General features: G+C 44.1%; 1 protein-coding gene across 2 annotated transcripts; it reads right to left on the bottom strand.

Moving 5' to 3' along the window:
* Positions 1–302: 302 nt before the first annotated feature.
* CACTIN (cactin, spliceosome C complex subunit) lies at positions 303–27,990 on the bottom strand. Of its 2 annotated transcripts, none has more exons than XM_075864097.1 (10): positions 26,712–27,990; positions 17,296–17,710; positions 17,106–17,201; positions 6,113–6,258; positions 5,851–6,013; positions 5,650–5,764; positions 3,596–3,788; positions 2,652–2,774; positions 1,818–2,089; positions 303–937 (listed from the first exon to the last, which is right to left on the bottom strand). In XM_075864097.1, exons 1-10 carry the CDS (start codon positions 27,938–27,940, stop codon positions 447–449), a joined length of 3,243 nt encoding a protein of 1,080 aa, XP_075720212.1. In that variant the 5' UTR covers positions 27,941–27,990; the 3' UTR covers positions 303–446. The 2 variants fall into 2 exon arrangements, with proteins under 2 accessions (XP_075720212.1, XP_075720221.1); XM_075864106.1 differs by lacking the exon at positions 26,712–27,990 and adding an exon at positions 19,194–19,396.

The following is a 27,990-nucleotide window of genomic DNA, read 5'->3' on the forward strand; positions in this document are numbered from 1 at the left end:
GAGAAAAAGACCTTCTGTTCTTTTTGCGGATGTAAAAAGTGTGACATACGCACGTAAAAAAACCGATGTCACGCGGAACGGCAACGGAAGAAAAACACTTTTACGCACGCAAAACTGACATTCGTGTGAATAAGGCCTAAAAGGTAGAATATGCCTTGATGGCAGTAATGCTAGTTAAAAATTAACTGTGGCATATATCACTTCTGTATGTCATGTGAACAAGCACAGAGGAACTTGTAGTATGTGTACACAAACTAGAGTTTCATTATGTACATCTAGTGGCAGGGAAGATTCACTCCAACTTATTTATGGTTTTTTATTTGTAAAACAAAATATTAATACAAGGTCACAAGCAAATGTTAAAATTTTTTATCTTCCTCAAACAAGAAGTCCATTATGAAATCAACATTTACAAATAGGAAAATGTATTTTGTTGTTTCTCTAGGTTATCTCCGGTAGCGATACCTCTTAAAATGGAACCACAACTGAAAGATACCATTGGAGAACTGGCAGCGAAAACCATGCCGGTGAGAATATTCCCACTCCCGATTCACAATTTTAAAGGCAATATCTTCATACGGAGGTCCTGCATGAAACCTCAGAATTGCAAAGTCCTTATTGTCTTGGCAAGCCTCGAGAAAGTACTCCGGAGTCGATCGTTTGTCAATCAGATCTGGATAGAAAATGTTGAACTTGTAGCCCTGCACAATTTTTGGAGGAGGATTGTCAAAATCGTAGTGAGTCTGGTTATACTTATTCCACTCAAAGCCAGTATGGACACGGTTAAAGAAACGAGGTTTGCGAGGCCGGTATTTGTCAGCCCATAGATATGCTTTGCTTGTGACTGGAATTTCCACACTAAACTGAGCTTCATCCCCATCCATGCCTTCTTTTGCCTTCCGAATAAAGATGTCTTCAGGGCTCTCACTGGCATCTCCTGAAAAACAGCAAATTGGGAAAAGTTATCCTAAATTAATCCAGTAACAAGTACTCAATAGTTATTGGCATATACTCTAACCAGTAGGATTTACTAATACCGTCTAATAGATAAACAGCGGAAACTTAGACCAGGCAGTCACAAAATGAGCCAACTTTATCACAGTGGTGCATGATCATTTTGGCGCATCTTACATGACCTGTTAGGCCCCATGCACACGACTGTAAAAAAACCTCAGTTGCAAAAACGGACCCATTCACTTTCATTGAACGCGGACACCTTTCCGTAGCACTACGGAAGGGTGTCCGTGCCGTGGAAATGTTCCGGGAATTATGGAACATGTCAGTCCTTTTGTATTTTGCGGGCCGTGCTCCCATACTTTATATGAGAGCACGGCCGGAAAATGCGGCTGTCAGTCGGCGGCTGGCCGTGCCCGCAATCGCGGACCGTGATTGCGGGCACGGTTGTGTTCATGGGGCCTTAGACACACTTTTCTTGTACCACCTTTGAATTTTGGCAGATTGTATGTTGGCCCATAAGTATAAAGACCTTGAGGCCTAGGACAGCATTTGTTGATATGGACCGCTCTATAATCAAGTTTCCTTCTTCCAGAGACCTCAGTAGTGGTCAGCGATATGAGTAGTAACAATATTTACCTCTACTTTGAGTTTGCTAGCGGTAATCTATTGTGTCTATGACTGTGCCTGCTGGTTATATTAGTGACTTCTCCTTTATATAATTTACTGTATGTATCTACAGGGATTTTCTCTTTACGATTCTAGCATCTGTCTTCAGTTATACTCGTGCAAGATAAAAAGTACAGCCCAACTGTAAGACTAAATACAGCTATTATGGATGGCTTCTAGCAATCCTGCCTTACCCGTCACCTGCATCTGCTGTCTGCACAACACCAGCCTCTGTTGGTCTTCCTCAAAGTCAACTACATGTGCATCAAACGGCAGCTCCTGGTTGGTCAGCAGCTTGGGACTATATCTGCCAGCATCGTAATCATTCAGGCTCTGCTGTATGAGGTCTTCTTCCATGAGTACAGACTCTCCCCCTTCTTCAGCTGGCGCCTCTTTAGATTCCTCAGGTGCTGCAGCTGCAGCGGATGAGCCAGGTTGCTCCGACAAAGGTTCTTCTGTAATTTGCCTAAGCAGTTAATTGAACAAACAAACGATTTAAAACCTCCCAAACATTGTAATATGGGATTTATTTAAAGCGAAATAAAAAAACGTGTGCGCATTATGAATGTCATTTCTATGTAGCTACGTCCCATAAAACAGTACTTTCTACGAGTAGCAATTGGCATATAGTAACAATATTTTTCATGAGGCTTTAGGTATTGTCTGAGGTCTTACTTTGAAAATTTCTGCAGTTTTGCAAACAATACGCAAAATAAATGAGCCCTCATGTTCTACATTTTCAGAAATATTAACTAGTGGTTTGACTAGTTTAACAATGTCGCAGAGTGCTTACGGCTTCATCGCAGAGCTCTGTGGACAAGTCCTAAACTTTTATATAGATAGCATAATGGTCTGGGGTGTTGTTTTGGATCAGCCAGTTGAAGTAAAGGCAAATGTTAATACTCCAGCATAAAATAAAGTACTAGAGAATTGTGTACTTACAACATTGTGGTGCAAATCTGTAGCTGTTGGCAACAGATCATTTATAGCGTAATTCATTTAGTGGTAACAGATCATTGTAGCTTTACCTCTCATCAGGGGAATCTGGTTCCTGTTTTATAATCGGGAACAGGGGTTCACTCTCTACTCCTTGCTCCTGCTTGAGCTTGAATAACTTTTGCCGCAAAACATCCTGGTGGCGCTCTCTAAGCCTGTAAGGAGAAGAAAAATGTATGGCATTGTGAGTGTTACAAAAAGACAGTGTGGTAGACACATTAAAATAGTGGTGATGAGATACATTAGCTAGGAGCCCTGCCGATATGTGCGAACAGTCTATGAGGAATAGGAAGTCGATACAAGAGGTCAGGGTAAGAAGTAAAAGCTGCTTTAGACATGTCAGTTGGAGGCGGTGTTGGGGGACTCTTTAGGCCAGGTTATACACTTGTCAGGTGGAATGAGTGAAGTAGAGAGGAGGAGGCACGAGAGAAGTTCTGTATGCGATAGTGTGAGGAGGTAATGACAGTGGTAGAGGTCACTTTGTTACAGCGGGAGTTGCATGTAGGATATCAGAGCTAGAAAAGAAGACGGGGGCAGAACAGCTTTGTGACCATTTGGATTATCCGTGTGATGGGCAGTCAGTGGAGGTACAGACAGAGGAAAAATATAAAAAAATAAATCGAGCGGCCAAAGCTCAGGATAGGTGTAGAGGTGTTAAGTCAATGTGACTGAACGCGATAAAAGAAGATGTTGTAGTAGTCTAGCTGGTTAGTTGGCAAGTTTATGTACTAGCATTTTGGTAGTCTCCTGTGAAGAACGGACAGATAAGGGAATTGTTTTGGTGTTGGAAATGGCAGGAGGTAGTGTGTGTGTGTGGGTGTGTGGGCAGAATCAAATGTTACACCTCAGAAATGCCCTTGTAGAATCGGAAAGTGATTACATTAAGCAGTTTATTGATGGAGGAAAGATAAGCTCAGTTCTGTCCCTTAACATTTTAATAACCTATGACGATTGCCAGATGCAAACGCTCACTTACCTAGCTCTTGCCATGTAAGCACGAAGCTGCTGGAGCAGACTTTCCCAGTATCCAATATCCAAGTTTGGCCCTCCGGCTTTTATCTTGCTCTCAATCCCTTGAGAAATGACCTGTAGCTGGCTGTAGGTCTTTCCTTTGAATACAGCTTGCACATCTGTGCTGACAGAGGCATTCACCCCTTCCCGTCTCTCTCCTGCAAAGAAAAAAAGAAAGCAGACGTTAGTTTTGTTTTTCTTCACAAACCAGCTACAGACTGTATAATGCTGGGCTGAAAGTTTGTTATCGTTTACTTCACATTTATATTCATCAACATTATAAGCATTGTATTATAATGATCCGGTCTAAAACCTCTGCTCTTTCTACCGGTACATCGCTCTAACTATTTGGATTTTAACTTCCCAAGTTCGTCTTGCTGCCATTTCCACATCTTAATAAACGCCGACACGCCTAACCTGGTCATATCCACACTCACTGCAGCCAATTCCATCCTTGACTTTTTTCTGCCTGGTTTGGTCCACCCTTTTCTGCTGGCATCAATATAATTATACTTGACAATCATAAAGTAACACTATGGCAAATACTTATACACTTAAGATATATTCACACACGGCAGATTTGATGCAGAAATATCTGCGACTGTCCCATTCATGAATAAAGTACACATGCTGCAGAAACAACCTCATTCAGATGTATGGAATCGATTTTTTCATTTCAGAAATTGCTGCGAAGAATCTGGTACGTGTGAACATACCACTAGGCGTAGTGGAGGGCCTGAGGGAGTAGTACATGACACGGGGATTCAAACAACACCATAGAAATTTCCTGTGTCTCCTCAGGCCCTGCACTAGGCATAACCGTATACATTTTCCCCCGGAATGTTTCCTTAGCTTCATGCACCGGATGTTATTGTTGGAACCCTGCTGTTATAGAACCAATAAACATACCAAGAAGCCTAGAATAATATCCTTATTTTTCTTGCTCCTGTTTTGTTCGATGTCACAATTTCAAAAATTAAAAAAGGGAAAATCTGTGTAATCTTTTCTTGGGAGACAGCCATGTTTTCTCTGCACCTCTAAAACTAGCTCAGGAGAGCCAGGAAGTTTAGGAGAAGAGGGCGGAGATATGGCTGTACACTTTGTCTACACAGAGAGCCATTTCGTTGGTAGGAATCTCCTAGTTCCCAGTAGTAGTAACAGAACTAGTAGACACACAGTGGCACCAGCCGGCTAAAACTCACTGACTTCAGCAGCATAGCAGAATATACAGTAGTATGTACCAAGAGTGGCCTTCATTACATCTCTAGAGACGGTTACCCAGCTTTCCTAGAATGCCAGATCTGCCTGCTGGTGCTCAGAGCAGATACCATCCAGTCCGCAGCCAAAGATAGAGGAAGCTGGGAAGAAAGGTTTCCCAGCGGCATAGATGTACAGTGTTAACCCCTCAATGGAAAGGCCAACTAAAACCTTAGCTTTCATTTCCCTCACCATTGATCTCAATGGTGACGGAAACAATGTTAATGGTTTCTGTTTGTCACCGTTGTGATAGAGTTCCATTGTTTTGACGGAACCAACAGCATAGTCAACTCCGTCAAACGGAACCCTGTCACAACGGTGACCAACAGAAACCATTAACAACGTTTCCGTCACCATTGAAATCAATGGTGAGGGAAACGGAAGCTAAGGTTTCCGTTTAGGGGGGGGGGGGGTTAACACGACAGAAACCTCAGACGGAACCCCTCAATGGAAGGGCAACGCTGATGTGAACAGGCCCTTAGTCAGGCTGTTTAGCTAATGAAGAATTGCCTGGATTAGATTCGTTGCAGGAGTATTACGGTAGGTCGGTGCTGGTTTTCAGCCTGTTGCCCATTCACGGATAGCAAATAACACCTGCATAAATGGTGAGGAATTAAGTTGAAAAATAGTGCATTAGGATTAGGTTTTATCCCTTTCATACCACCTTTTCTCACCTAGTCACTGACCAAGTCCCAAAAAAATAAAGACATGACAATACTAAATTATTAACTAAAAACAGAAACAATAAGTAACAAATTTCACCTGGACCCTTCCCAGTTGTTTCTAGTTTGCGCAATTTAGAAATTTCATCTTCTGTGATAGTGGTCATGTCTCTCCAGAAATCCACATTCTTTCCCTGCTCCAACTCCATGTAGATCTGATAAGAAAAAGCAATGACTTCTGGTGATTGGATGAACAAATACAAGCTAAACCTTGATTTACTGGAGTAAAAAAACAACTCACCTGGATGTCTTCCAGTAAATCATCAAGATCAGACACCGTGAGTCCAGTCAAGAAAGTGTAAGGCTCGTGCATTTCAACAGCCAAATCATCATCTTCAGCACTGATGTACTTCGCCAGCAGATCAATAGGCTTTGCACGGCCATCCCGAATGCGTATTTTAGATCTGTTTTTGACAGAGGAGAAGAAAAAGAAAACTAAATATCTGGTAAATCCCTAAAGCAATAACATTCAGAAATTCGAGCTGTCTTAGGCAAGTACCCACCGCAGTTTTGCCTGGTGAAGATGAAAGTTGTCTTCTTGTTCCTCCCAAGTCTTAAAGTGTTCTGCCTCCTTTTCTCGTTGCAGCATCTCCAGTTCCTGCTCTCGCATGGCTTTTTCTCTTTCCCTTTCCAAACGTAGCTGCTTAACCTACACAAAATAAATTATTGCTAAAAAGTCCAGGAAGCAGACAGATCGACAGTTCCTACTTCCAAACTGGTGACTGACCCTCACTTAAATCTATTCCTCCAAGTCTAACTCCGGATAAAAACTAAGCTTTCCTGACACGTCTGTTTAAGTAAATACAATCCACGATCTACCCTGAAAAGTGAGCACTTTGCGCAAGACTGACCCCCAATAAGTGTATAGACGACTAGCTTGATCAAAATATGGCATCTCAAAGATCATTCCGAGGAAGCTGCATTGGTGCAGAGCGATACAGGTGGGGCAGCAGACCGCATTATGACTAGGGACTTTGAATCCACTTACATGCACTATTAGGGCATGTTCACACAGGAAAAAAAACAAACTTGTAAACATGTCAAATACACTAGCGTTTTTGTCAAGGACACGGTCAGTCTTCATTTTTTTATTTTAGTTTTTTCCTCCCTGCCTTCCAAAAGCCATAACTTCATTTTTCATTGACATAGCTGTATGAGGGTATGTTTTTTGCGGGACAAGTTGTAGTTTTTCTTGGCACCATTTATTGTACTGCATAATGTACTGGGATACTGAAGAAAAATATCTGTGGTGTGAAACTGGCAAAAAAAAACACAATTTTTTTTTTGGGGGGGGGGTGTTGATTTAACAGTGTCCATCAGGCGGTACAAACGACACGTTCACCACAGACCTCCCCAAAGTTCTCACACAGGCTTACGCGCTGCTATTGTCCTGTGGACATAGGCCCTTTGATAGGGCCTGGGCGGGTGGAAAAAAAAGATATTCCTGACCTAGAGGAGGAGGAGTGGAGCTGATAACAGAGAATGGGAGCTTCTACCTCAGATAGCCGCTTTAGATGTCGGCACTTTCTACATTGTGTGCGGTCATGTCCTAGAATATTGCCCTTTTGGTCGGAGGTATGTCCACTTTGAACTCCCTCGACACCTCATCCCCCAAACACACCTCTTGGGTATTATAAACGAGGTTGTAGAGTGATATTATGGGAACATTTTTTGCCACTTTCTCCTATTCTGCTCTAGAACGGTTATGATCATGGTTTGGAAAGCCACGGTGTGTCCAAGTCTAATACAGTGGTTGCAACTAGTTAACAAGTAGGCACCAGAAACTCAACAGAAAACATCCTGATAAATTTAGAAAAATCTGGACTAGGTGGATGGAAACTATAGAAACTGCAGTCTAATGTTTATATTGCTTGGGGGAGGGAATAGTTTTTGGGTTATAGGAGCACTTGGATGAATGATAAGTGAATGTGTATTTTCTTAGGTTGGGTAATGATGGACGCATGTAATTGTCCCGTTTTCCTAATTAAATAAGAGAAAGAGGGATATGGAGAAGGAGAGAGTGCAAGAAGATTTGGATACTAGATCTCTAAGCCCTTATTCACACGACAGGGTTTCCCGGCCAGGTGACGGCAGTTCATAAATCGTCCGTCACACGTCTGCATTAGGAACAATAGACCCCTAATGGGGCTATTCACGCGACCGATTTTTTAACGGCCCGGGAAACCTGGCCGTCAAAAAATGGGACATGCCCTATTTTTGGCCGTTTAGAAGTCTATGTGTCCCGAGTGATGGCCGTATATTCCGTCGCTCGCGCTCTCTCCTCCTCCTCCTCCTCCTAGTGCAGAGTGCATGTGAGGAGGAGGGAGGGTCTTTTTTTGTTCCCTGTAGGAGTCGGAATCCCCGGCCGGGGATTCCGCTACAGGAGAAGTGAGTGACTACACTGTCCATATATGGACACAGCGACGTCACTCGCTTCTGAAGCGGGATCCCCGACCCCGTGGCCGGGGATTCCGCTACAGGAGAAGTGAGCGACCACACTGTCCATATATGGACACAGCGACGTCACTCATTTCTGAAGCGGGATCCCCGACCCCGTGGCCGGGGATTCCGCTACAGGAGAAGTGAGCGACCACACTGTCCATATATGGACACAGCGACGTCACTCACTTCTGAAGCGGAACCTGTGGCCCAGAATTCTTCTCCTGGAGAAGTCAGTCACTACACTGTCCATATATGGACATTGAAGTCAGTGACTTCTCCTGTAAGGGGGGTGGGGGATGGGTGGCATTACCCGCAGGGGGCTGGGTGGCATTACCTACCAGGGGGGCTGTGGCATTATCTGCAGAAAGCTGTGTGTGGCAACAAATTTAAATGAAATGCATCAGATTTTAAAAGGGATAGGGAAAAAAACGGATGCAAAACCGGCCGTTAAAAACCGCAACACGGCCCGGAACGGATGCAAAACGGCCGGGAAAAACAGCCCAAAACAGCCGTTTTTAATCGGCCGACACTCGGACCCTGTCGTGTGAATGAGGCCATAGCCCTTATTCACACGACAGGGTTTCCCGGCCGGGCGACGGCCGTTCATAAAACTTCAGTCACCCGGCTGCTGTAGGAACAATAGACCCCTAATGGGGCTATTCACACGACCGATGTTTTGCCGGCCCGGGAAACCTGGCCGTCAAAAAATGGGACATGTCCTATTTTCGGCCGTTTACCCGGCCCCCACCAGAATGTGTCCCGAGTGATGGCCATGTATTCCGTCGCTCGCTCCCTCCTCACAGCGCAGAGTGCATGTGAGGAGGAGGAGGAGTTGATGCCATTCGGACGAATGGCTGTACGCTGGAGATACACTGTGGGGCAGGGCCGGCGTGTACAGCAGGTGGAAGGGAGCACTGCGTTGGCTCCCTTCCCCTGCTTGTTTTAAGAGCGCCCTGGCCCGGCGACACCTTCGATGGCGCCGCTAGCAGCTGCTACTGCTGTAGCGACACCACTATAGCAGAGCAGGGAGGTATCTCCCTGCTCTGCTATGTGCTAGCCCCACTTTTGCTCCCTGAAGGAGCGGAATCCCAGTGTGTTCGGGGATTCGGCTCCTGGACAGAGCGCTTGATGTCTCTGTCCATATCTGGGCAGTGACATCAGGGGAAACTCCTGAAGCGGAATCCCCGAACACATGGGGATTCCCCTTCCGGAGTTGCCCCTGATGTCACTGTCCAGATCTGCCAGGCCCGGATGCAAAACTAATGCAAACCGGCTGGGAAAAACAGCCGATTCTATCGGCCAACACTCGGGCGGGACCCGGTCGTGTGAATAAGGCATAAGGCTCTATTTACACGACAGGGTCCGAGTGTCGGCCAATAAAAAAAAAACAGTTTGACCCTTTTCCCGGCCGTTTTGCATCCGTTCCGTGTTGCCGTTTTGAACGGCCGATTTGCATCAGTTTTTTTCCCTGTCCGCTTTAAAATCGGATGAATTTCATTTATACATTTTTTGCCACACACTGCCCTCTGTAGGTAGTTCTACACAGCACACCTCCCCCCCGATGGATGGCACCCCCTCCCTACCTGTCTGTAGCTAGCGCCACCGTTCCAGGAGAATTCCCTGATTTCAATGTACATATATGGGACAGTGAAGTCAGGGACTTCTCCTGGAGCGGAGACACCGGCCACAGGGTCGGGGATTCCACTTCAGAAGCGCCTGACGTCACTGTGGCCAGTCATGTCAGGCACTTCTGAAGCGGAATCCCCGACCCTGTGGCCCGTGTTTCCGCTCTAGAAGTCCCTGACTTCACGGACGTCAGGCACTTCTGAAGAGGAATCCCCAATCTCCGGCCACAGCGTTGCCGAGATTGTGGCTGGGGATTCCGCTCCTACAGGGAGCAAAAAAAAAAATACCCTCCTCCTCACATGCACTTCGCACTGTGAGGAGAAGGAGAGCGTGCGAGCGACGGAAGACTCGGCCGTCACTCGGGACATATTATATGAGAGCCGGGCGGCAGGGAGAACGGCCGAAAATAAGGCATGTCCCATTTTTTTGACGGACGGATTTTCCGGGCCGTCAAAAAAAAACGGTCGTGTGAATAGCCCCATTAGAGGGTCTATTGTTCATACTACGGCCGTGTGACAGCCATTTTATGAACGGCCGGGAAACCCTGTCGTGTGAATAAGGTCTAATAGAAGACCGGCTATAGTAATTATGAATTACCGTATAGGGATAGGGTGAACGGTCCCTCGTGGAACACCCTATTGAGTATCAAATCCCACTTAGCATTGGGTGTTCTATAGGGGACTGATTGAATAGCTCTGTGATTAAAATATAAAATCTATTTGCTAGCTCTTTCCCATATGCGCTCTGTTAAAGTATATTGCTGCATGGTATGCTATCTGCTTCATAATCACTATAGCCGGTCTTCTATTAGAGATCTAGTATACAAAACTTCTTGCCCTCTCTTCTCTATATCCCTTTTCCCTGATTTCATTTCTACTACTGTGGTGCACATCAGGGCAATGAAATAAAAAGTTCAAGTTCCCAAAGAAGTGTTTTACTTTTCCCGTTTTTCTAAAACTTATATAAACGTGATATTATTCTGTATAACACATCCTCATGATGTTGGTCACTGTAATATACGTGATGTCTTGTTCATTGCCTGTAAGTTGTTGATAGTTTTTGTGCATTATATTGTTGTAATGTCAAAATCAAAAACTAACTGTTTTTTTTTAAAAAACAAACAAAAAACCACAGGTTTACCTTATACGATTATGGCGATACCCAATTAATGAGGTCTTGTTATGTTTTACCACTTAAAAGTAAAAACCGATATTCTTAGAGCCATAACTTTCTTTTTCAGTCGATTAAGCAATGTGAGGGCTTATATTTTGCATGGCGAGCGGTCGTGGTTACCATTTTGGGGTACATCTGACCACTGATCACTTTTTATTTCATTATATTTTGGAGCGCTAAAGTAACAAAAAACAGCAATTTGGTTGTTTTACGGATGCGGCAATACTAGTTATGTTAACTGTAGTTTTTTAACATTGCTTTGGGGGGGGGGGGGGGGGAGAATAAAAATGGGAGAAGTTTGGTTTTTCAGCATTTAATACTTTTAGGGGAACAATTTTTTTTATTTGTCCTCCCTGTATTGCAGTATATCGCTATACTGACTGTCTCCTCAAAGGAGCACAAAGATGGCAGACCTAGGAGCCTTCAATCGGCCGCCAGGCTGCCATGACTACCATCGGCACCTTGCGATCCGGTTTGTGGGGGCACCATGGCAGGTCGGAGAGGGCCACCCTGTTTCGAAAGCTTTAAAATGCAACAGTCGCGATTGACTGCCACATTTAAGGGGTTAAAACGGGTGGAATCAAAGTGACCTTTGTTTCCGCCCGTTGTAGTGGTGAGGTGTCGGCTGTAATACTCCAAACTTAGCAGGTGACAGCTGTGTGAGCTCAGCCCGTAAGGCTGCTCCATACTTCCGGCTGTCACGTACATGTAGAGGAGAAGTTGTTAAGGGGTTAAAAATCAGGCGTTTTGACGCGTTTTCCAAGTGTTTTTTACAGCATAATTAGAACTCCCATTAACTATGGAAACATCTCGCAGTCTCTGGCGCATAAAACGCGCAAAATAATTTACTTGACATTTTTTAAATACGTTATATGTACTAACGTGAGAAGGTTGAACCTTTGAAAGATTTATTTAATTTATTTTTTTAAATAAACATGTGCATCATTGCAATTGGTGCAACTTTGTAATTAAAAAAAGTTTTAGAACACCTACATTTTGCCAGTTATTTTTACATTAACAGTTCTAGTACAGCAAATATCGTGAAATGGCTCAAATGTTGAAAAGTAAGTTAAAAACATAAAAATATTCATTTTTAACCTCAAAACGCAACAATAGCCTGAATTTCTGATTTGAACCGAATGGCTTTCTTCAGGGAAGAAATTAAGGACCGCTTCTCTGCAGCACAGAAAGCAAATTATGGCTTGAAATTGGATGCAAACTATTCCTATAGGAGTCCCAACTTTTGGAGATTACTTTCAAACCCTCTGATTTTCTATAACCAGTGTTGGAATAGACTGCATTACAACACCCTGTAAGGCAGGATTTGGACAGTTTTGCTCTTCAGGACAGAGCACGTTGATATATTGGCAAGAAAAAGGCAATTAATAAAAGCACACAACTATAATCCTTAGAAGTGTAGGTCCGTCCTACAGAGAAATTGCCAAGAAAGCCAAAGTGGCAGTCACTACAGTTTCCTATAGCATCAAAAGGCACTTGGAAACTGACCGGAAGAGGTCTGGCCGACCAAAGGCCCCTACAAAATCAGATGACAAGTTTTTGAGAGTCAACAGTTTGCACGATCGGCGCCTCACAGCACAAAATCTTCAAGCCCAGGTTAACGCAGCAAAAAATAAACAAGTTTCCATTTCAACTGTGAAGAGAAGACTTCTATCTGCAGGTTTGACAATTTGACTATCAGTAAGAAAGCCACTGCAAAGATTGCAAAATAAAATAAAAAAAAACAACTTGCCTGGGCCAATGCAGACTGAGGATTCAAAAGTGGACATCTTTGATGCATCACACAAGGTTTTTGTACTTCGTCGAGTATATGAAAGGACGCTTCCTCAGTGTGTGACACCAACTGTCAAACAGAGGAGGAAGCGTGATGGTCTGGGGCTCTTTTGCTGGATCCAGAGTTGGTAACGTGCACAGGGTAAGGCTGGATTCACACGAGCACATTAACGTCCGTAATGGACGGACGTATTTCGGCCCGAACTCAGTGCAGGGAGCCGGGCTCCTAGCATCATAGTTATGTACGATGCTAGGAGTCCCTGCCTCGCTGCAGGACAACTGTCCCGTACTGTAATCATGTTTTCAGTACGGGACAGTAGTTCCACGGAGAGGCAGGGACTCCTAGCGTCGTACATCACTATGATGCTAGGAGCCCGGCTCCCTGCACTGAGTTCGGTCCGGGACTTCCGGCCGAAATACGTCCGTCCATTACGGACGTTAATGTGCTTGTGTGAATCCAGCCTTACTGGCACACTGCACAAAAAGTGGCTACCACAGCATTTTGATGGGCCATGCAATACCCTCTGGTGTACGCCTACTTGGTTAGGGGTTCATATTACAGCAAGACCAATGATCCAAAACATACTGCTACGTTATGCCAGAACTACCTGAGAAGACCAGAAGAAGCCGACAGACTTCAAAGAATGGAATGACCTGCACAGTCTCCAGACTTAAAGAGGCTCTGTCACCAGATTTTGCAACCCCTATCTGCTATTGCAGCAGATAGGCGCTGCAATGTAGATTACAGTAACGTTTTTATTTTTAAAAAACCAGCATTTTTGGCCAAGTTATGACCATTTTTGTATTTATGCAAATGAGGCTTGCAAAAGTACAACTGGGCGTGTTGAAAAGTAAAAGTACAACTGGGCGTGTATTATGTGCGTACATCGGGGCGTGTTTACTACTTTTACTAGCTGGGCGTTGTGTATAGAAGTATCATCCACTTCTCTTCACAACGCCCAGCTTCTGGCAGTGCAGACACAGCATGTCCTCGAGAGATCACGCTGTGACGTCACTCACAGGTCCTGCATCGTGTCAGACGAGCGAGGACACATCGGCACCAGAGGCTACAGATGATTCTGCAGCAGCATCGGCGTTTGCAGGTAAGTAGCTACATCGACTTACCTGCAAACGCCGATGCTGCTGCAGAATCATCTGTAGCCTCTGGTGCCGATGTGTCCTCGCTCGTCTGACACGATGCAGGACCTGTGAGTGACGTCACAGCGTGATCTCTGGAGAACACGGCTGTGTCTGCACTGCCAGAAGCTGGGCGTTGTGTATAGAAGTATCATCCACTTCTCTTCAACGCCCAGCTAGTAAAAGTAGTAAACACTCCCCGATGTACGCACATAATACACGCCCAGTTGTACTTTTACTTTTCAACACGCCCAGTTGTACTTTTGCAAGCCTCATTTGCATAAATACAAAAATGGTCATAACTTGCTCGTTTTTTTCAAAATAAAAACGTTACTGTAATCTACATTGCAGCGCCGATCTGCTGCAATAGCAGATAGGGGTTGCAAAATCTGGTGACAGAGCCTCTTTAAAGAGGCTCTGTCACCACATTATAAGTGGCCTATCTTGTACATGATGTGATCGGCGCTGTAATGTAGATTACAGCCGTGTTTTTTATTTAGAAAAACAATCATTTTTGACGGAGTTATGACCTATATTAGCTTTATGCTAATGAGTTTCTTAATGGACAACTGGGCGTGTTTTACTATATGACCAAGTGGGCGTTGGAGAGGAGTGTATGATGCTGACCAATCAGTGACCAATCAGCGTCATACACTTCTCTCCGTTCATTTACACTGCAGATAGCGATATAGCTATATCGCTATGTGCAGCCACATACACTAACATTACTGCAGTGTCCTGATAATGAATACACATCACTACCAGCCTGGACGTGATGTGTATTCAGAATCCTGACCACTTCTGTAGGGTCTCTGATTTACAGCATAGCAGGCGTAGTCTCGCAAGATTACGCTGTAAGCTGTAATTCATAGCGAGACATCGCTGTGCTGTGGTCATACACACACAATCAAGTGTAATCAAGCGTTTTTTTAATGCGGTTTTTGGCACGTAAAATGCGCAAAAAAAACCAAACGTGTCAAATACACGCCGTCTGAACCGGTCAACTGAAAAGTCATTCACTTCACTTTCATCATTCTAAGGCCGGATTCACACGAGCGTGTGCGTTTTGCACGCGCAAAAGGCACTTAACAGCTCTGTGTGTCATGATCATATGGTGCGCAGCTGCGTGCTTTTCGCACAGCCGCCATCATTATGACACTATGTTTGTAAACAGAAAAGCACGTGGTGCTTTTGTTTTCATTCATCATTTTCACAGCTGTTGCGCGAATCACGCGCGTCCCACGGAAGTGCTTCCGTGTGGCATGCGTGATTTTCACGCACCCATTGACTTAAATGGGTACGTAATGCGCGAAATACGCCCAAAGAACGGACATGTCGTGACTTTTTCGCAGCGGACTCACGCTGCGGAAAAATCACGCAACTGTCTGCACGGCCCCATAGACTAATATATGAAAAACACGCACGTTGCACGGACGTATATCCCGTTCATCTAAATAAGCCCTGAGGGTATGTTCACACGCAGTGTTTCAGCCGTTTTTCGGGCCGTAAACGTCCCAAAAAACCGGAAACAGAACGCCTACGAACGTCTGCCCATTGGTTTCAATGGGAAATACGGCGTTCTGTTCCGACGGGACGTGTTTTTACGCGGCCATTTTCCAAAAACTGCACGTAAAAAGACGCCCGCCAAAGTGCATATGGGACGTTTTTGGAGCTGTTTTTCATTGACTCTATAGAAAAACAGCTCCAAAAACGGCCGTAAAAAACACAGCCAAAAACGCGAGTTTGATTAAAAAATGGCTGGAAATCAGGAGCGGTTTTCCCTTTGTTTAGTAAGCGTGTGAACATACCCTTAGCCTTTTGGTGCTCTATAACTTCTGCCCGCTGCAGAATCACACCCAAAATGGCTGCCGGACACAGCTTAGCAATTTGAAGACACCTTTTCCTGGCTTGTGGGAGGGGGGGGGGTGAGATTCCCTCCCACATTTACGGCAGCTGTGAGTCAGGTTGCTTTGCCTTATTCGCCTTGCTGTAATTCTGGGAAGTGCTCCCTCTGGTGGCCAACATAGGAAAACAAGTCAAATTATTATTTCATTTTTAATACTTTCCACCATGTGTAAGAAAAAAAAAAAAAAATTAAAATAAAAAAAAAAAATTTGTAAAAATATAATAGAAATATGTAACTTACAAAAAAAAATATAAAAAAGTTTCATTCGAGACATTCCCTTTAAACCCCATTGAGCTTGTTTGGGATGAACTGAACAGAAGGGTGAAAGCAAAGCAACCTACAAGTGCAGCACATTTGTGGGAACTTCTGCAACAACGTAGGGAAGACTTTTCTGAACAATTAAAAAGCAAAAATTATTTTTAATAAAAAACTATTTATAAGGTTGCACCAATCATACCGATTGACCTTTTTAAATTTAAAAAAATAAATAAAATTAGATTATATTTTTTTTATTGAGAAGTCTCTGAACTTAAAAGTTCTGAACACACCTATCTCCAGAACGGGGCCCCTAAACCCCATTCTACCTCTGTGTGTCGCTGATTTCTGACCATGGCGGTGAAAACTGCGTAGCCCGATGAGCTACACTGTTTCCGTAACTTCCATAGTTGTGAATAGCAGTTACGGAAGCAGCGTTTCCGTAACAACCATTCAGTTCTATGGGGCTTACGAAAATAGCGTAGCTCAGCGAGCTACGCTGTTTTCACCTTCATGGTCGAAAATTAGCGACACACAGAGGTAGAATGGGGTTTAGGGGCCCTGTTCTGGAGATAGGTGTGGGACCCAGAGGTGGGAGCTGCATCTGACATTTATGAAATATATCATGTGGATATGTCATAAATGTCCCTCGTGGGAAAACCCCTTTCAGTTCAGAACTTTAAGATCAGAGACTTCTCAATAAAAAATTTAACCTGAAACGGTGGATAACCATTTTGCGCACAACCACGTAATAGCACGTCGTGGTGCGGGGGGTGATGAAAAGGAGGCTGCCCCCTCTGACCGCTCATCAGTGAAAGCCGTAAAAACGAAACCGAAAAGACAATGGAGGAATTTCCCCCCCCAATTTTATCACGCAAATAATTATTTAGTTATGACTATTGGTCCGAGTAGATATTGTGAAGAAAAGATTTATTATTTATTTTACTTTTTTTTTTTTTTTTAATATGGCATGGATTCAAATAATGGCAACATACAAGGGCACTTATTACATATGAAAGCTTAATATTAAAGTTCCATTAGCCAAGCATAGCCAATTCTTGTGTTTTGTGCATTTTAATAGAGATTAGTCGTGCTCAGACTGGCCTATACACTCCACATGTTGATGCTTTTTGGGTACCAAGTACTATGGGGGAACGAGACCTCACCTTTTGAAGCTCTAAGCGATTGTCTTCTTGGATATGTTTGTTCCTGTCTTTCAGATCTTTTTCATTAAGATGTCCTATTCCTTTTTTTTCCAGTGCCTATAGAGAATACAAGAATTTATACGAGAGACCTATATACTTTATGTAAGACTTGGACCATCACCTGGAAATCCCTACATTGCAATTCACTCACCTTGCTCCAGATGAAAGTGCCCAGTAGGTTATTATCTCCAAACGGGTTGTCTGTATTAGTGTATCCCATATACTCCTCTCCCCATCCCATCTTCTCGCGCTTTTTTCGCTCTTTGGCCTCTTTCTTGGCTAAGCGCCTGCCTCTCTTTTCTTCTGGAGCTTCCATGGCTTTCATCATCTCACTTTTAGTCTTTTTCTCCTCCTTTAGTTTCAAGCGTTCTTGCAGAGTTAGGCCAGCATTAGATAAGTCACTTGGGCTCTGTGATCTAGATGGAGATGAAGAGGAGACAGACGATACGGAGGACCTTGACCTGGATTTTCGCACTTTGCTGCTTTCATCCTTTGATGAAGACTTTTGTCGCTTATCTTTTTCTCTGCTTCTTCTTCGTGCTTTCCTCCTTTCGCCAGAAATAGACCTTACATAAAGTCAGACATGAATAATATGAACTAATGTTTTATCCTTTGCTTTATACTTACAGAAACACTAGAAAACATCTGTTGGTCTCTTTGCGTAGTCGACTACGCTATTGTTTCCACCAAAAAAACCTGAAATCTTACGGGACGGAGACAAATGGAAACCATTTGCAACGGAAGCGTTAAACTATGGTTTCCGTTTGCCTAACCATTCATGGGTTCCTCCCACGGAAAGGTGTGACAGAACCCATGAACGGAAAGGTGTCGCGGATGTGAACAGGCCCTTACCTGCAGATGTCCACAGACGCCGTCTGCTATAGCAGAATATAGTTTGTAATTTGACTGAACACAAATGACTGTCATCTGTGTATGCAATTAAAGCGGTAGTACCACGACATTAAACATTACATGTTAGGCCAACCAATTTAGAATTTGTAAACTATTTTTCAACTGGAATCATATTTTAAAAAAACGCCTACTGTCTAGATAAAAGAGGTCCTCTTAAACTCCTTTTGATATTAAAAGGGTAAAATTGTATTAAAAATATGACATATGGCTCTTCTAACCCTCGAGTTAATTGCAAGTGATATGGTTTTGACTGGAATGCCAAGTTTCAGTAACTCTGGGATCCCTGATACCACTAGGTCACAAAAGTAAGAGCTGCTACCAGCTGGTGAGCCATACATAGGGTTCCGGGGAGCCACATGTGCTCACTGAGCTACGCTGTTTCTGTAACTCCCATAGAAGTGAACAGGAGTTACGGAAACAGCATAGCACAAGGTGGGAAAAGCAGATTGGAGGGCGGTAACGTAGGAGCCCAACGCTGACCTCTACCTTGCTACGCTCCGAAGTGAGATCTACGCCAGTTAGAAGCTGGCATAGATTTTCACTATCATTTATGCCAGTTTTCTGGCGAAACTTATAATAAATTTGTCACGCCATGGTGGCCACACCCCTTTCCCCAGAGGTCACACCACTTTCTACAAAAGTGGCAAGGGTGGTGCAAGAGAGACATTTCTACACCAGAAAACTGCTATAGAAAGGTTGGTAAATTATCGCCAATGTACTTATATCGCTCTGTACAAAAATAGAGTTGTAATACGGCCCTGTGAATGAAGGGTATGTTCACACTGATCGGATTTTCTGCAGAAAAACACAGGTTCCGCAGAGGAATTCCTGCTGAAAGCCTGGACCAAATTGTGTTTCATTTGGTGCCAATTATCACCCATAAACGCTGCTGCGGAAGCAGAAGAGGGATCTCTGTGCTGCTGGTCTCCTGGCATGACGTTTCGTCCCATGTAAACGGTGGCGCCTGCAGCAATCAAACGGGACAAAACGTCACCCCAGGAGGCCGGAAGCACAGAGACCAGACAGGGAACAATATATGTCGAGTAAAACAAGCAGTAGAATTGAAGTCTACACCTAATAAGCATAAACAACATAAGTAGTGTCTAAATAACCTGACAGTCTCCAAGGTGTGCTTACCCATATTGCCGTGGTGTAGTGGTGTGACCCAGAGGATAAGGTAGCGCCCCGACGCGCGTAGCTTTCTCAGAGGGTGCCATTCTTGTGTCCATGTTGAAATAGTAAACCCTGGTGATAATGTGGTCTGTTGCGCTTGTGCGTGATTTTAGAGGAAAGCGCGAGATCCCCATCGTCGGGTGTCATCGCCAAACAGCGCATGCGCGAATCCCAGGACGCGTCACCAGGGAGACGGCGTATGCGCATAAAGCGATAACCGACGGCGTAAGTCCGGCATCCCTCATCACTGCACGAGCGCAACCCCAGTCACGGTGCAAGACGTGAGTGTAGCTCAAATGTATGTATCCCTAATTAGTTAGATGTTACATTTAAAAAGATGTTGAAGAATAAAAGCTTGTAGTGTAATGTGTAAATGTAAAATAGACTGTGTGTAGACGCCCTCTTGTGGATATTTTTGAAAATGACCCACAGGGAATAAATTATAATAGATCTAATGATAAATTGAATACAGTGATAAATGTACAAATATAAATAGAACAATATAATATTTTCCTTATACGTATCTATAATAATACAGTAAAATATTTCCACATAAATATACAAATATTTTTATCAGTGTAATTAAAAATAAATATAAATTTAAAAGTGAAAATAAAAAATGAATGATATACACTTGTAATGAAATAAGTAGATATGGTGAACAGTGTATAAGTGCCCTCTTGTGGGTATTTAAAAAATAGCCCACAAGAAATAAAATAAATATAGTGATAAAGTGTAGAGAATATAAAAATATATAACATTTTCTTTATATGTATCTATAATAATACAATACAGTGCTTCCATATAGATATACAAATATATTAATCAATATAGTTAAAAATATACATAAATATAAATCTAAAAATAGTAATAATAATAGAAAGTGATTGACCGGGCCTGAAAAGACCTTAATGACCAAGCCAGATTTGTCAAATCTGGTATGTCTGACTTTATTAGAGAATAACTGTGCGAAAGTTTTGAATATCCAAGTAATTCTGACATTGTTTTTTCGTCACATGTTGTACTTTATTTTAGTGGTAAAAGTAGACTGATACGATTTGCGGAAATTAATGAAAAAAATAGAAAAATTGAAGAAATTTTGTAAAAATTATAATTTTTCCCTATTTTTAACTGCAATATGTCACATATGTACATACTGTACAATTTTTTTAATTAAATATATATTTCCATCTCTTTACTCTATTTTGGCAGCACTTCTGAAAAAAAAAATTTTTTTTTGAGCAATTTAGAGGACTTACAAATTTAGTCATAATTGTATACATTTTGAAGTACATTTTGTTTTCCTGCACCAAGCCAGGTTTTCAGAGGCTCATAGGTGTCAGAATGGTGGAAACCCCCACAAGTGACCCCAGTTTGCAAACTACACCCCTTAAGGTATTTATTAAGGGGTGTTGTAAGTATTTTGACCCCACAGTTTTTTTGTAAGAATTCATGCAAAGCAGGCGTAAAAACATATAATTTCACTTTTTTCATAAAAGTATCACTTTGAAGACCGATTTCTTTGTAAAGCGAACATGAGAATGAAGAAACACACCCCAAAATCTATCACCCTGTTTCTCCTGTTTTCAAAAATGCCCACATTGTGACCCTAATGCGTTGCCTGGACACACGGCAGGGACTGAAAGGAAGGGAGCAACCGGAGGCATTCAGGTCTCATATTTTGCGTGAAAATGTTTTAGGCCCCACTGTACATTTGGAGAGGTTTTGAGCTACCAGAGCGATAGAAACTCCCCATAAACTACCCCATTTAGAAAACTAGACCCCTTAAGGTCTTAAGGTATTTATCTAGGGCTGTAGTGAGTATTTTGACCCCACACTTTTTTGCTAAATTGAATGCATAGCAGGTGGAATAAAAAAACAAAACACTTTTTATATAAAAGTATCACTTTGAAGACCGATTTCTTTGTAAAGCGACCATGAGAATGAAGAAACACACCCTAATGCGTTGCCTGGACACACGGCAGGGCCCGAAAGGGAGGGAGCACCCGGAGGCTTTCAGGACTCATATTTTGCTTGAAAATGTTTCAGGTCCCATTACACATTTATAGAGGCACAGAGCTGCCAAAAAGATAGAAACTCCCCATAAATGACCCCATTTTGAAAACTAGACCGCTTATGGTATTCATCTAGGTGTGTACTAAGTATTTTGACCCCACAGTTTTCGCAGGAATTAATGCAAAGCAGGTGGAAAGCAAATTTTATTTCACTTTTTTTCACAAATGTGTCATTATAAGGTCAGATTTCTTGTACAGAGGTCATGAGAATAAGGAAATGCACCAGAAAATGTATCACCCTGTTTCTCCTGTGTTCAAAAATTTCTCCATTGTGGCCCTAATGTGTTTCCTGGACACACGGCAGGACCCAAAAGGAAGGGAGCACCCGGAGGCTTTCAGGACACACATTTTGCTTTGAAAATGGGAGGATTCTACTTTTCTAGATTGACAAATAGATGTCCCTAACAGTTTCTACACCCTATGACTATGTCGTGCTAAGAAAGCAGCTGTCCTGAAATCATGTCAGTCCATAGACATTATGTATATCAACCCGCTCTGATATATAGTAAGTTACAGTGGGAAAATGTATTAAACTGTTGGCGGAAAAAGGCAATATATCCAAAAAAAAGGAGGAAGAATGTATCCAACTATGTGGAAAACTAGAGCATGTTCACAGGATGAAGGAAAATTTGTAGGGCTGTAATGACTTTATTATTCAAAGTGACTGGTCATACGACGTCTCTTTAGCTCCATCAATCCCTATATAAGGGACGAATGTGCCAAGTGACGCGGTACACCATAGCAAGCCCCTGCCCGGCAAGGTAGGAACCGCCATGTGCACAAAACAACCAATCACCTGTAGAATATATAAAGGGGCAGTGTCCCACACGTATGTATAGATACAGTAAAGGACCACTACTCCCCAAATTAATGTCGCTATTTCTAGAAGTATTGTCGGGTGTAAGAGGTCCACCAAAAACCCGAACAAAACTGTAATAAAGCCCATAGTGTATTGATAAGGACAAAACAGGGACTTATGCATAGACCAGGGTTGGAAGGACAAGCGGAACAATAATATCGTGACTCACTTCGCTGTCCTCGTTTGCTGCAGACCCGACAGTTTTTTGGGGTATTTTTGGTTAGATGTTGAAGGGATGGGGTGTAAAAAATGTTTTTCAACAAGTCGGTGTACATCCTCTGACTCATGGACTACTCTCTGGTCTGCAGATTGAAATAGGAGATCTTCAATCACTTTCTCCTGAAATTCAAAGAATGTCGCCCTGCCCGCTGATTTTTTGTACAGGACAAATGCGTTCTGCATCGCAACCTGAATTTGTTATAGCCGATGACACACACAGGCTTTTGTCTATCTGCAGAGGCCCCACGTTCTCTAACAGTTGCTGTTGCACTTGAATGGACAGTGCTGATCATGTAGACGTCCTTGCGGTCACGAAATTTTAAAGCCAGCATCTTCTCAATTTGAAAAGTGCATGACTCCCCCTTTCGTAGTTTTTTATCCACAAGTTGACGTGGGAAACCTTTGCGATTCCTGCGTATTGTGCCACATGCTCCGGTGTTGGCACAATGAAGGGCGCTAAACAATGGCACACTGGTATAAAAACTGTCCGTGTATACATGATACCCCTTGTGTAGGAAAGGGCCAATTAAATCCCACACAATCTTACCAGTGGTACCAATATTTGGAGGGCACCCTGGTGGATTAAATTCACTGTCTTTACCCTCGTAGATCTTAAATGCACATGTGTAGCCAGTAGTGCTTTCACATAACTTGTAGATCTTTACCCCGTATTTTGCACTTTTTGAGGGTATGAATTGACGGAATGAGAGACGCCCTTTGAAATTTGTGGGATTCCACAACCTGGCATTAGGTGAGGAAGGCTTATTGGCAATGTACTGCCTGGCATACAAATTTGTACGCCAGGAGTAGCAATAAAGTCATTTATGGTGGGAGAAAATAAACTCGTGGGTTCCCACACTAAATCTGTTTGGTGGGGTTGTGCAATTTCAGGGGCTGCACTTTGAACGGACGTTGTAGCAACTGCGCCGTCTCCCATATCACTGGTGCTGGGTCTCATATCCATAGAATCCCTTGAAGCGACACTTTCGCTGTCACTTTCAAGTAAGGCTGCGTTCACACGACCTATTTTCAGACGTAAACGAGGCGTATTATGCCTCGTTTTACGTCTGAAAATAGGGCTACAATACGTCGGCAAACATCTGCCCACTCATTTGAATGGGTTTGCCGACGTACTGTGCAGACAACCTGTCATTTACGCGTCGTCGTTTGACAGCTGTCAAACAACGACGCGTAAAAATACAGCCTCGTCAAAAGAAGTGCAGGACACTTCTTTGGACGTTTTTGGAGCCGTTTTCTCATAGACTCCAATGAAAACAGCTCCAAAAACGGACGTAGAAAACGCAGCGAAAACCGTGAGTTGCTCAAAAAACGTCTGAAAATCAGGGTCTGTTTTCCCTTGAAAACAGCTCCGTATTTTCAGACGTTTTTGGTCACTACGTGTGCACATACCCTAAAAGCTCAACTTCAGATGCAGAATCCGTATCTGAGCATAGCATCTGATAGGCTTCCTCAACGCTGTATCTTCTGGCAGCCATAATGATAATACAGTCTAAGGCCTCATGCACACGACCGTAAAAACGCCCGTTATTACGGGTCGTAATCACGACCCGTAATAACGGGCTCATAGACTTCTATTGGCGACGGGTGCCTTCCCGTTTTCTCACGGGAAGGTGCCCGTGCCGTTGAAAAAGATAGAACATGTCCTATTTCAGGCCGTAATAACGGCACGGACAGTCCATAGAAGTCTATGGAGCTCTCGTAATAACGGGTGGCTACATGTGTGCACCCGTCATTACGGCAGCGTTGCTAAGCGACGTCAGTAAATAGTCACTGTCCAGGGAGCTGAAAGAGTTAACTGATAGGCAGTAACTCTTTCAGCACCCTGGACAGTGACTACCGATCAGTATAAACCTGTAAAAAATAAAAATAAAAGACGTTCATACTTACCGACAACTTCCTGCTTCCTCCAGTCCGGTCTCCCGCCCGTTGCCTTGGTGACGCGTCCCTCTCGACAACCGGCCCGACGTCCTGGATGACGTTTCAGGCCATGTGACCGCTGCAGCCAATCGCAGGTCAATCACAGGCTGCAGCGGTCACATGGACTGCCGCGTCATCCAGGGATGTCGGGCTGGATGTGAAGAGAGGGACGCGTCACCAAGACAACGGCCGGGTAAGTATGAATTTCTTTAACTTTTATTACAGAAAAGGCTGTCCCTTCTCTCTATCCTGCACTGATAGAGAGAAGGGGCTGCCGATTAGTGCAGTGCTATTTTGCCGCCCAAAACGTGCCCGTAAATACGGGTGGAATACGGGTGACACCGGACCCATATTTACGGGCACGGGTTCGTAAATACTGGTGCAAAACGGGTGAAATACGTGTGACGCCGGACCCGTATTTACGCCAGTATTTACGGGTGGGAAAAAATACGGTCGTGTGCATGAGGCCTTAACCGCAAATAATAAATGGAACTAGCGGTTAAATTTATTTTTTTTATCAACTAAGGCCTCATGCACACGACCGTAAAAACACCCGTTATTGCGGGTCGTAATTACGACCCGCAATAACGGGCTCATAGACTTCTGTTACCCACGGGTACCTTCCCGTTTTCTCACTGGAAGGTGCCCGTGCCGTTAAAAAAATAGAACATGTTCTATTTTTCTATTTTACGGGCCATGCTGCTATACTTTATAATGACAGCACGGCTCGCAAAAGCGGCCGGCTACCCGCGGCCGGCCGTGCTCGTAATTACGAGTCGTAATTACGAGCACGGTCGTGTGCATGAAGCCTAATCAACTAAGAACACTAAAAGAATTAAACTTTTTTTTTTCTTTTTTATTGTTTTCTTTAAGTTTTTTTTTTTTTTTTTCAAACCTAAACCCTACGCCTAACACAAACCGTAAACCCAAGCCCAGAACAGCACCCTACGCCGTCTAAGGCCCCATACACATGAACGTGTTTTTGCGGCCGCAATTCCCCCGAAAATCCACGGGAGAATTGCGGCCCCATTCTTTTCTATGGGGCCATGCACACGACCGTAGTTTTTGCGGTCCTTGCACGGCCCGGGAGCCCGGACCGCAGAAAGAACGGGCATGTCTTATTACGGCCCTGTTCTGCGGTCCGGGCTCATTGAAAACAATGGTGGCGGCCATGTGCATGTCCCGCGATTTGCGGGCGGCCTGCGGCTGACAGTCCGCAGCCGGCCGACCCGAAAATCACGGCCGTGCACACGGCTACGGTCGTGTGCATGAGGCCTAACAGCGTACACGCCGTCTAACAGCGTACCCTAAAAAGAAAGTTGTTTATAGTAAGATTCTTAGTATATACAGTAAATATATTTATATATATATATATATATGTATATACTATAAAATACTGAAAAATTTTTTTTTTTTTTTAAATAAACTGTGTAAGGGACAAGTGATTTTGTGTGGGGACACTGACACACTTGTATCTGTTTCTCTCCACAGCTAGAACAGTGAGGAGAAACAGATACATGTTTTTACTTTTATTTTACAGTAGTGATCACTATGATTGGATCTCATAGTGATCACAAAAGATCAGGAACCAATACTATTGGCTCCTGATCACTGAACTAAGAACAGAGCTGCTAGCAACAGCTCGTTCTTAGAGCAGGAGCTGTCATTTAGACACTCCCGGCGGCTCTGTACGCAGTAACAGCATGTGACCGCTGTGATTGGCTGTCACAGCGGTCACGTGCTGTTACGACGAAATCGGCAGGTCCTGATGGCTGCACTAAGAACCGGACCTGTTACTTACAGCCGGTTTTTAGTGCAGATGTCACCAGGGTGCCGATAAACCCCCTCTACTACAGCGACGCCAAAAGGCGTCGCTGTAGACTGAGTACATGCACCGCCTGACGTCAAAAGACGGTGGGCGGTCGTTAAGGGGTTAAGGTGTACATAAGTACACAATATACAATAAAGGCACTCCCTCTCTTTGGCACCTTATCACACCTTATCCTCTGGGTCACACCACTACACCACGGCAATATGGGTAAGCACAGCTTGGAGACTGTCAGGTTATTTAGACACTACTTATGTTGTTTATGCTTATTAGGTGTAGACTTCAATTCTACTGCTTGTTTTACTCGACATATATTCTCTATTTTTGCATACCTTGCTGGCTTAGGATAAAATATAGATGTGTTCCTTGGTATACTATACGTCGCTTGCCTATATCTGTGATATACTGTGATCCAGTTATAAAGACTTATTTTAGATTCTCATGTTTCTGATTTGTAATAAAGATTTTCTATTTTTCTAACTTTTTGCTTTTTGTTTATATACACATGTGAACGTAGCCTGAGGGTGTTCTAGCTTTTCAAACCGGTCATTCATACTCCTTACCTGGATTTCATATGCCCTTTCTTTTTTCTTTCAGAGTCGGACTGATTTTTGGAACGGTCTTGGGATTTCTTTTTCCCGTTCTTTTCCTGACCCCTGGAACCGGCACAATGACTCCTTTTATCAAAGCTTTCCTGGCTGCCGGAATGGACGTGCTGCCTTCTTTGCTTAGAATTTTCATGACTGCTGGAGCGGGCACAATGCCTCATTTTCCCAGAGCTTTCCCGACTGCTGGAGCGGGCACGATGCCTCATTTTCCCGGAACTTTCCCGACTGCTGGAGCGGGCACGATGCCCCATTTTCCCAGAGCTTTCCTGACTGCTGGAACGGGCACGATGCCTTTCCTGACTGCTGGAGCGGGCACAATGCCTTTCCTGACTGCTGGAGCGGGCACGATGCCTTTCCTGACTGCTGGAGCGGGCACGATGCCTTTCCTGACTGCTGGAGCGGGCACGATGCCTTTCCTGACTGCTGGAGCGGGCACGATGCCTTTCCTGACTGCTGGAGCGGGCACGATGCCTTTCCTGACTGCTGGAGCGGGCACGATGCCTTTCCTGACTGCTGGAGCGGGCACGATGCCTTTCCTGACTGCTGGAGCGGGCATGGTCCTTTTGCTTGGAGATTTTCTCACTGCTGGAATTGGTAGGATACCTTCTTATTCCCTGACTGCTGGAATTGGCATGATGCCTGCCTCTTCTCTGGCTTTCTGGACTCCTAGAACTGGCAGGTTTCCCCCTCCCACGGCTATCCCGACTACTAGAATGGGCATGATGCCCCCTTCTCCCCCCGCTTTCCTGACGGCTGGAATTGGTATGCTGCCTGCCTCCTGTCTTTCTTTCCGGACTGCTAGAACGGGCACGGTTCCCCCTCCCATGGCTTTCCAGACTGCTAGAACGGGCACGGCGCTTCCTTAGCCCTATACTTTCCTCGCTGCTGGAACGGGCACGGCGCTGGTTTCCCCCGGAGCTTTCATGGCTACTCCCCCTATCCCGCGCCTTCCTCTCAGTGTTCTCCTTACTGTTGGAACGGTTCTGGTGGCTGCTTTTTCCGGCTCTCTCCTCACTGCGTCTCACTTCCCCGGCATCTTGACTGCTGGAGCAACTTCCCTCTTTGCTGTTAGAATGCGTCCGACTGCGAGACTCGTCCTCAGAATCAGAGCGCTCAGAGTTTCGACTTCGACGCCACTTGTCAAAACGTCGCCTCCGTACCGGAGACCGGGAGCCCTGCGACATACCTACATAAAGCAAGATGTCATTTCCTAGTGGGCTAAAGGACCTTTGGT

Source organism: Rhinoderma darwinii, chromosome 1, assembly GCF_050947455.1.
Source record: "Rhinoderma darwinii isolate aRhiDar2 chromosome 1, aRhiDar2.hap1, whole genome shotgun sequence".
Classification (NCBI taxonomy): Eukaryota; Metazoa; Chordata; class Amphibia; order Anura; family Rhinodermatidae; genus Rhinoderma; species Rhinoderma darwinii.

What these genes read in the sequence shown, in the direction of transcription:
- CACTIN (XM_075864097.1), bottom strand. Translation starts at nt 27,940, where the DNA reads ATGTCGCAGGGCTCCCGGTCTCCGGTACGGAGGCGACGTTTTGACAAG. An exon ending in CTTCACCAGGCAAAACTGCG is followed by an intron (nt 6,014 to 6,112) that starts GTGGGTACTTGC and finishes TGTCAAAAACAG; the next exon opens with ATCTAAAATACGCATTCGGG. An exon ending in ATTTACTGGAAGACATCCAG is followed by an intron (nt 5,765 to 5,850) that starts GTGAGTTGTTTT and finishes TTTTCTTATCAG; the next exon opens with ATCTACATGGAGTTGGAGCA.